Source organism: Cryptomeria japonica, chromosome 1 (genome assembly GCF_030272615.1).
Source record: "Cryptomeria japonica chromosome 1, Sugi_1.0, whole genome shotgun sequence".
NCBI lineage: Eukaryota > Viridiplantae > Streptophyta > Pinopsida > Cupressales > Cupressaceae > Cryptomeria > Cryptomeria japonica.
Genome location: NC_081405.1, coordinates 688,945,774 through 688,956,762, shown reverse-complemented (window position 1 = coordinate 688,956,762; position 10,989 = coordinate 688,945,774). Strand labels below are relative to the sequence as shown.

General features: G+C 34.3%; 1 protein-coding gene across 1 annotated transcript; it reads left to right on the top strand.

Moving 5' to 3' along the window:
* Nucleotides 1-7,669: 7,669 nt before the first annotated feature.
* LOC131056753 (mitogen-activated protein kinase kinase kinase 18-like) lies at nt 7,670-9,086 on the top strand. The gene is made up of 2 exons (XM_059211899.1): nt 7,670-8,433; nt 8,609-9,086. Exons 1-2 carry the CDS (start codon nt 7,670-7,672, stop codon nt 9,084-9,086), a joined length of 1,242 nt encoding a protein of 413 aa, XP_059067882.1.
* Nucleotides 9,087-10,989: the final 1,903 nt, after the last annotated feature.

The window sequence follows — 10,989 nt, the reverse complement described above, 5'->3', positions numbered from 1 at the left end:
AACCAGCAGATACAATCTTTTTCGAAATGATTTAATCATTAAATGTTGATCAAGTTCTCTAAATGATCTAAGTTAGATTGCAGTTATCTACTTCATCTAAGTACAAGTTGTTCTTGGTTTTCTAACTCTCTAAGGTTCATTGCATCGAACATACATAAATATGCCTTTATGAGTTCTTAAACCAATTTCTTATGAATATAATTAAACAACCATTAACCAACTAAATATGATATTTAGTCTTCAATTAAAACATCATTGTCATACTGGTTCAAAAATAATTCCTCCAAATTCTTCTTTTCAGAACCAAGTTAAACTATACGGATCAAGGAAACATGAACATATAAGGAATCCAATTAAAGATAGTCCATTCCTAATTAACAATTATTTCCTTACGCATACAAAAAAAAAGAAGCGAGAATCAATTATTAATTAATATACGCATTTATTAATCCATGATTAATATAATATAACAAATTAATAATTAATAACACTTTTAACCAATCAGGTAATTAATTAGAAAAATATTCATTAATAATAAAATAAAAATTTGAATATTAATTAATGTATGTTTTCCCTTATACAAATAATTAATAACAAATTAATAATAATTTATTATATAATAAACATTTAAATCATAATTAAAGAAACTTAATTAAAATTTAACATGAAAGCATATAAAATATGATATTATATATAAAAAATGTTTCTTTTTCATTTAATAATAAAAAAATCACAAAATAGGGGAGGGTACCCATGTGGATCCACCCACGTGGCCCCCCCCCTTTGGGAGCTCACGCTGCCCCTTGGGGAAGCCCCGCTTCCCAATGGGAGCACGCAACACCCCATGGGGAGCGTTGTTGCCCCCAAAGGGAGCACGCAACACCCCTTGGGTAGCGCTGCTGCCCCAAAGGGGATACGCAACACCCTCTTCAACGTGGTGGGGAAACTCTCCCATGTGGTTGGGGTTAGGCATTAATTCTTTTTTTTTTTTTTTTTTCGTTTTTGTTTTATTTATTTATTTTTAACAAAATTATTGTTAAACACACAGTAAATAAAAAAACAGTCCTAGTGACTTTAAATAAATTTTTTATTTTATTTCCAAAAAGCATGGGTTTCCAATATTTTCAAATACCCAGATTTAGGAAGGAAAAACTCTCCAAACCAACACCATACTAGCAAAACAATAAGGATTAACATCCATTATTCAAACCCAGGCAGATTTATCTGATTAAAGTTTGAATTTGAAAGCATAAATTTGGAATCTAACCCAATTTCCATTGCAAACAGCCAATCTCAATTTTATTTTTTATTTTAAAAACAATCAGAGTAACCAAAAACTAAATTTGGAATGGAAACAACAAGAAGGGGTTTAGATTGGAAATAAACTTGCATCTAATTCATTTTCCCCAAATAAATGAGATTTTTCCCTCTTCACACACAAACTTCATAAAAATCCAAAACAATTTCTTTAGAACAAGGAAATCAATGAAATTAACCAGAGGCCTACCTCGCTCAACAATCCTGGCAAGATTGAAGAAGAGCCCTATTCTCTAGCTCAAGAAATTTCCCTTTCTTCCCCAAACCCCCAAATTTTCCATCCAAGAATATTTTCCCAAAAAATTCCATCCCATATTTTTCCAAAGGTCTAGGTTAAATGGGAAAAGTTTGACCAACAAATTTATTTTTGGATTAAAATTTTTTATTTAAAATAAATCACAAAAATCACTCTTTTAAACTATATCAATAAATTAAATTTGCTTTTCAATTTAAAATTGATTTTTCCAAATAACTGAATTTAACCTTTCCATTTCCAAAATGCCAAGAAGATAAAATTAATTCTATTTCAATTAAATTTAAATCTTTCTTTTCCAACAGCATAAACATATTAAGTTTAACATTAAAATTAACTATTTAATTGAACTTGCTCCCAATTTAAATTGAGCAATTCAATTTAACGATAATCGCATAAAGAAGCCTTGTTTAAATTAGTCCATTAATCTTTAATGCACAAACACATATTTAATCAAATTAAAGATTAAGGATTAATTACTCAATTTTAACCATACACACCAAACACACAAACCAAGAAGGCCACACAGACAGACGACCCGCATACCCAACCAAAGGGGATACCAACGATGATTGATGACGCTCACTTGAGCACGACTATGGTCAAACGAGGATATCACGACCACCTAATCCAACTCGAAGGATTAAAGAGGTACACTCAAACCTGCGAATCCAGGTGAAGACGAACCTTGCACTCATGCGGTACTGTACCTGAAATCCCCTGCAACCAAGAGTCATACATGCATACATATATAAATTTAATGAAAGTGTTAGCTCGAGATAATAACACGAAATATGAGAATTACTAACCTGCATACGAATTGGTGTGAAAACCACATTAATAGGTATGCACTAAAATCAAAACATCTGACTATAACACTATAATATGATAAACTAACTCAGGTCAAACCGAGATTAGAAACTGATTAGGGAAGGGGTACTACACTCTAACTCTATCTCCCTCCCCCTCTCCCTATCCTCTTCTCTCCCTCTCTTCCTATACCATTCCCTCCCTCCCTCTCTCTCTCTCTCTCTCTCTCTCTCTCTCTCTCTCTCTCTCTCTCTCCCCTTCTCTCCCCTTCTCTCATTGTCTCTAACTCTCTCCCTACCTATCCCTCTCTTCCTACCCCCTACTCTCTCTCTCTCTCTCTCTCTCTCTCTCTCTCTCTCTCTCTCTCTCTCTCTCTCTCTCTCTCTCTCTCTCTCTCTCGTAATCCTATTCTCACCCTCTCTCCCTTCTCTTTATTTCCCTATCTCTCTCCCTCTCTTCCTATCCCCTTCTCTCTTTGTCTCTAACTCTCTCTCCCTCCCCCCCTCTCTCTCTCTCTCTCTCTCTCTCTAACTCCCTTCCCCTCTCCTTATCCTATTCAATTGCTCTCTTCCTACCCCCTACTCTCTCTCTCTCTCTCTCTCTTAATCTTATTCTCACCCTCTCTCCCTTCTCTTTATTTCCCTATCTCTCTCCCTCTCTTCCTATCCCCTTCTCTCTTTGTCTCTAACTCTCTCTCCCTCCCCCTCTCCTTATCTTATTCTATCTCTCTCTTCCTACCCCGTACTCTCTCTCTAACTCTCTCTCTATCCCCCTCTCCCTATCATATTCTCTCCCACTTTCTATCCTACTCTCTCTCTCTCTCTCCCCCTACCCCTCTCCTTATACTATTCTATCCCTCTCTTCCTACCCCCTGCTCTCTCTCTCTCTCTCTCTCTCTCTCAATCCTATTCTCACCCTCTCTCCATTCTCTTTCTTTCCATATCTCTCTCCCTCTCTTCCTATCCCCTTCTCTCTTTGTCTCTAACTCTCTCTCCCTCCCCCCTCTCTCTCTCAGTCCTATTCTCACCCTCTCTCCCTTCTCTTTCTTTCCCTATCTCTCTCCCTCTCTTCCTATCCCATTCTATCTCTGTCTCTAACTCTCGCCCTCCCCCCCTCTCTCTCTCTCTTAATCCTATTCGCACTCTCTCCCTCCCCCCCCTCTCTCTCTTAATCCTATTCGCACCCTCTCTCCCTGCTCTTTCTTTCCTTCTCTCTCTCTCTCTCTCTCCATATCCCCTCCTCTCTCTCTAACTCCCTCCCCCTCTCCTTATCATATTCTATTGCTCTCTCTCTCTCTCTTTCTACCTTCTCTCTCTTTCCCTATCTCTCCCCCTCTCTTCATATCCCCTTCTCTCTCTCTCTCTCTCTCCCCCCCTTCTCTCTCTCTCTCCTCCTCTCTCTCTCTCTCTCTCTATTAATCCTATTTTCACCCTCTCCCTTCTCTTTCTTTCCCTATCTCTCTCCCTCTCTTCTTATCCCCTTCTCTCTCTGTCTCTAACTCTCTCTCCCTCTCCCCCCCCCACTCTCTCTCTCTCTCTCTCTCCCCAATTCTTCTTTGGTTCCTAGTTCTACATAACCTGTACAGGTTATGCAGAACTAAGGCCAAAACTTCTAGTTTTGCATAACTAGTACGGGTTATGAGAAATTTTTCCTCAAAACCCGTTGCATAACCAAAACGGGTTTTGAGGAACTTGTTTTTTTAATTATTAAATATAATGTGGGTTTTGAGGAACTTTTTTTTTATTTTTTTATTTTTGGCTAGGCTTGGTGTTACCAAGCCTAGTACATTTTTTAATTTCATGTTTTTTGCATATGGCCACTTTTTAGTTCACCATCTTGGTGCACTTACCTTGACCCCTTACAACACCATATGACCCCTTAGGAGACCACATGGTGTCGTTAGGGGTCATATTGTGTTGTTAGGGGTCATATGATGTTCTATGACCCATTAGGACACCATATAACCCCTTAGGAGACCATATGTACTAAGTTCAAATAAGGAGAGATATAAGGGTGAAGAGTGATGAAGATATAAAGAGAGGGAGAAGAACTAAAGGACAAGTACATAAATATCGATAGATAGAGAGATATAGATAGTGCAAGAGAGTGAGAAAGAGAGATAGAGATTATAGATAGGGATAGATAGAGAGGGAGAGAGAGAAAGAGGGAGATATAGAGATATATAAAGGCACTATAGAGAAGGATGTAGGGAGAGAGCCAAAGATATATAAAGATGGAGTAAATAAAGAGATAAAGGTAGAGAAAGGGAAAGATACTTCAAGAGGGCGATAGAGGAAGAGACAGAGAAGTAGATTAATCATGTATAGAGGAAGATATATAAAGATAGAGGAACATATAGAAAGAGAGATTGATAGGGAAAGAGATGGAGATTTTAAGATGGAGATAGAGATAGATATGGATAGAAAGTGATAGAGAGAGTAAGACAAATGGAGGGAGAGATGGAGTGAATAAGTGGGATTTAGAGTCAATGAGATATAAATATACATAAAGATAGATCTATAGGGATATAGAGATAGAGGGGACAAGATAGGGATAGAAAGGAGGTGATAGAGACAAGTAATATATAAGTATAGGTAGGATAAGGTAGAGGAGGGAGATAAATAGAGAGAAGAGAGATTATTAGAGAGAAATATAGAAATAAGGAGTGACAATGATGGAGTGGGAGAGGGAGAGATAGGAATAGAAAGATGGAGATATATGCAGAGATGCATGTAACTTGGGAATTTATTTATCTAGATGGGATGAGAAAATAAGTGACATAAGTAGAGAAGAAAGAGATAGATAAAATATATTTATATAAGTATAGATAAACAAGTGATAGATAAAGGAGGTGATAAGAAAAAAATGAGACTTTGTATGCAAAATTTGTGAGTATTTAAAGTTTTAAAATTGAAGGAATAACTTCAAATGATTATAATTAATTTTTGGCCTATAATATCATACAACTACCTTATCCTTTTGATAGGTCTCTAAATTACCTTTCCAACACCTATAAAAAATCAAAATTTCGATAAGAAATGCAAAATTTATGCCCATTTTACTAAACTAATGGTACAATCATTTCAACATTTATGACACCCCAATCTCTTGACGTGACCTTCCAATTGGGAAAATTCTATCCAATCATCATAATTTATCATAAGTATTGATGGTATTATGCATCTCATATTCAATGTACATCTCATTTTGTAGGATTATCACATCGTTTGTCAATATCCTCTTATAAAAAATTGATTAATGGACTTCATATTTTTAACATGCTATGAAATATTCATAAATTAGTTATTGTTAATTATCTTTGTTCAACAAACCCTTCTTTGGATTCGACATCTCTTATCTAGCCATCATGATGCACCATAAATATTGATGGTCTTATAAACTCCTATTCAACATGTACACCTCATCTTGTAGGATTATCACATCTTTTGTCAATACCCTTTTATCAGGTACTAACAAATGACTTGATAATCTTTTAAGACAAGATGTATGTTGATATGAGAGTACAATAAATGATGTGATAATATTGCAAAAATGAGATGTACATTGATATGAGATAAGAGAGTATTAATAAATGACATGATAACCATATAGTATGAGATGTATGTTGAATATGAGATGCATAAGACCATTGATGCTTATCATGCATTGTGATGGTTGGATAGATATCATCTTCCAATCGATTGTGTGTTAATGGCTAATTGTAGCCTTTGGCCCTTTCTATTTGGATTCTTGTAGGTTTATATTTTTTAATTGTCGTGGCATTGTATTTTTTTGTAAGGTTCTTTTGCTTAGAGAAGGACTTGTGTTAGGGATTACGAAAACATAAGGAATAAGGTGCTCCAACCTTAAATGCTTATTTGATTGAATGAATAGCTTCTAGAGTGATTGATTTTGTGTGTGTTTGATAGTTGAAATGGTAAAACAATATATTATTTATTATTTATTTTATTTTAGTATATTTTTTTTAACACATGATATTTATTGATTTGATATTTTTATTTAACTTTTAATTGATTTATAAAAATAAATTTCAGCTTTTATTTAGATAATCTTAAATAATTATTAAATATAATTGTTCTTTTTAAAATTTGTATATTTATCTATACATCAACCAGTATTAACTTTCACATCTAATTACAACATACTTAAATTCAAAATTAATTATGAGTTTGAATCAATCCCTTCCCAACTAATCATTGTGTGCCAACCCTTATACTAAAACTTTGAAATTTATGGAATTTGACACCCCTATCTATTATATGAAATATTTATGATGGTACAATCATTTCAACATCTTTTATTTGACGTGTTAAAAAAAAAAGAATATTAATTGTTAAAAAAACAATTTATTACTAATTTTATATATTTAAACGCTTTTATTGATCTCATATATTAAATATGAAAAAATATTTTAATTTCTAATAAAGTAACGATAAATTAGTAATATATGCAAAAATCTTATATTTATTAAGTTTCTAACTTTACACTAAAAAACATTTAAGATATTTTATATTCTATTTTGAAAAGATTCTAAATTAATATATATTTAAAATCAATATGATTTTAATATTAAATGATAATCACTTAACAATTATTAATTATAAATATCCAAATCTTATTTTTTTAATCTATTGTGACAACTTCAGTCTTATTAAAATATTTAAAAAATTAGAAACAATCATATCATACCTTTTCAAAATATTCTAAATCAATTTATATTTTTATAATAAATATCATAAAATAATATATATTTTGATATTATGTATTAGAATACTATATTGTATTTACCCATAACAAATTTTCACGGTTTATTAATAATTTAATTGTCAAAAATACAGTTGTCATAACAACCTGACATCTCAATCCATACAATTTAATAAATTTCAATGAAAGATTATTTTAGATAAAAAGGAAATTATATTAATTTAAAAATAAAAACAGTCATTACAACTGAGCTCTATTATTATTCTGTGGAATATGATATATTAAAATTCACATCCCAAATCTTCTCCCCCTTGTTTGACAGCTACCAAGAACAAAAGGACAGATGGAATCGAAGGTAAAGGAAGATTAATCTAAATGAGATATTCTCTGAAAGCTACACAAAAATTCTCAGCCGTTAAGAGTCTAAACTAGCTAACGGATTGTATGAAGAGCATCAACATTCAACGCACGGTTCTCTAAGTTAAAACAAATTCTAAGAAACTAGATGCAGACCAAAGGTATATATTGGGACTTTTGTTATGAAATGGATATTGCTGAGTAAAAATGAGAATCGAGAAGGAAATGAAAGCAGGGGAGGAATGGGTTTGTGGTGGGATAATAGGAGCCGGGGCCTTTGGTACTGTCAGCCTTGCCATATGCAAATCCAATGCCCACCTCTTTGCTGTCAAGTCCACTACCACCTCTATTTCTTCTTTAGAGAATGAATACAACATTCTGAAGTCCTTGGACTCTCCATATGTTGTGCAATGCCTGGGCAAAGAGTACACCACAGAGAATGGTCAGAGTGTATATAACTTGTTTATGGAGTATATGCCAGGGGGCAGCATTGGGGATCTATTGACTAAGTTTGGAGGACAGTTGGATGAGTCGGTGATAAGATGCTACACCCGAGGCATCCTACTTGGCATTCAGTACCTCCACAGGAAGGGGATTGTTGATTGTGACATCAAGGGAAAGAACATTCTTGTGGGTTCCAATGGTGTGAAGCTTGCTGACCTTGGTTCTGCTAAGAGAAATGGCAATGAAGAGGACAAGGAACAGAGATGTCAATTGCGGGGAAGTCCTCTGTGGATGGCTCCTGAGGTTGTGAAGCAGGTGGAACAGGGGCCTGCTTCTGATATCTGGTCTCTCGGATGCACTGTGATTGAGATGAGCACTGGACAGCCTCCATGGGGCAGCACTTTGCATCCCCTCAATACGATGTATAGGATTGGCTTCATTGAAGAGCTTCCTGAGATGCCTCAATATCTCTCAGCTGAAGGCAAGGACTTTTTGGAGAAATGCTTAAGAAGAGATCCCAGACAGAGGTGGTCTTGTGAGCAGTTGTTGGTTCATCCTTTCGTCTGTGAGGCCTCCCCTGTTCTCAGCGAAAGCCCACTCAGGGGACCTCAATCTCTGGTCAGTAGACCTTTGGATATGGAAGACTCTGATTCCTGCTCTTCTGTTGATTCTTCTGGTTCTCTCATCTTGGGATTATCCTAGGAGTTTGTCAACCACTAGAAAGGAGAATGAAGGGGCATGTGGTGGAGACGAAAGCAAGGCCTGCAAGAAGAGCCCTCCTCCCAAAGATCGGATTCTGAAATTGGCAGGAGGCGGCGAATTCAATGGAGTTGTGGGGAAATGTAATAATTATTTTGCAGATCCCCTCCCTGATCAGTGGATTGTTGTAAGGTCCCCAGAACAATTGAAATCCTTCAACTCAGTTGAACCTTTTCAAATGTTGTTTTCCAAGGAGGTTCCTTCTACGCAGGCCGAAGTAGGTTGCACTTCGATTACAGAAACTAGTGATTACTCGGAAGAGGTCATGAGCTCGGAATCGGAGACTTATAGGTCGTTTTGTGGCAGAGAGGTTGACCGAATTGAGTATGCACTTTGTGAAGTCCAGCTTGCCAATTACTTGCATAAAGATATCTATGAAACCATGGATGTTAGTGACTCTGGACCTTGGAAAATAATTTAAAGATAATTGCAAAGATAATATAAAGTAGTTGTAAACAATAACACAAAATATTATAACAAATTAATTAGGAACCAAAAAAATAAAATTACAATTTGTTGTCATAATATGTTCATTCATAAAAGCTTTTACATTTTTATGGATATATGTTTTCATTACAAACTACCAACTTAAGATTCATAACTATACATAAGTCGGAATAATAGCTATAAGTAGTTAAGTTGCTTGTGAAGATAATTAAAAAAAAAACCCTCGAAATCCAATATATTGTTTGAGAGCTTAGGATACATGAAGTTAGCTATAACGACTACTAGTGCCCTTCCTCTAATTGTCCATGAACAAACTTATTGACCAATTCCAAAAAGAGAATACCTTTTTGTAACCAAATATTGAAAATATAAATAAAAATAACTCCAATACCTACCTAACATGCATGCTCATTATAAAGAAAATCTGATTGTTAGCATCATTTACTATGATTCGGTCTTTAGTTTGCTCTCACATTTGCGTGGAACTCATTTGTAAAATGGTGGGAAAACTCTTACTGACAATAAAATAATAAAGATGTGCTCGTTGCCTAGAAGTATGTATCCCAAATTCCTTGCCATCATCTTCTTAACTAAAATACTAAAGTACTAACCACCCTAGTCAAATTGCTAATGAATAGTTTAATGAATGCTAACCAATAATTACCTCATCGTTTAAAAAATTGAGAATTTTACTGCTTAATATTTGCAATAAACCATTTCACCACATAACGAGGATAATGGAATTAGAAAAATATTTTATTTTCAAATCTAATTTTTATTTTAAATAATCTTTTCTACTCATTGTTGCCATTATCTTTTATTAAAATTGTTCTCTCAAATATGTTAATCAATCAATAATCATATCCTAATAATCAAGTTCACATCTAGTGAATAGATGAGAAGTGAAGCAATCATCAATTGAATAACACAACCTTGGTGGTTGGTTCAACCCCTATAGAGACTTCTTATCTTAGAGACAAAACTCTTTCCTAGATCCATCAAAGACTTCAAGCTTTTCCATGTAGGGTTTCATATGTAAAATATCATGAAGAATAGGCGAAATCCATTTGATAAAGCTTCCCACCGGATTGAAATGTAAGAATAATCAATATTCAAATAGTCATTGTCTTTGTCATTGGTGCAAAGATTCTTTAAATATTTGAATCTATTTGAGCATACTCTTTGACCAAAAATCAAGTTGTATACATGATGATTACACAATTAAGTCTATGCTTCACTTTGTAGATGCATATTTAACTAATAGTCTTATTTTTTCACCCTAAAGTTGTTGGCCTGACTACTTTGTTTCAACCCTCTATGGATACAAATGATTCACAATCATTCATGGACATCTCAATGACATGTTGTTTGTCTAGGCATGCTACTTCCAACACATCCCAACCAAGTTTAGCATCTCAAAATTAATTATGATCGTAAATCACTAAAATTTAAAATTTATCATGTAAGAGAAGAAGCCCCTCAATGTTGAGTTTAAGCTTGGCATGACATGTTGTTGTATCCACTTTCCCCACAAATCTGCCCAATTTTTCAGTATTTTATTTAAATGTAATCCTTTCACGAACAAGATCTTGCATATTATCCTTTGCTCCCACCCAAACTAAATGACATTAATAGCATTTAAATGTGAGTATGGACACATATGAACTAAATACCTAGTTATTGTCTAGACATGAAAAGTACATTCCTACACTCTTATCATGTTTTGAAGACTATCACTTGCACTAGGAGGGGTGCAATGGTTACAATAATAGATAATTATATGTGAATTAACATGTTAAAGAAGTGTAGTTTTTATTGTCTATATAATATTGTAATACAGGCTTGAAATACATGTACAATATTCTTTGCAACATTTA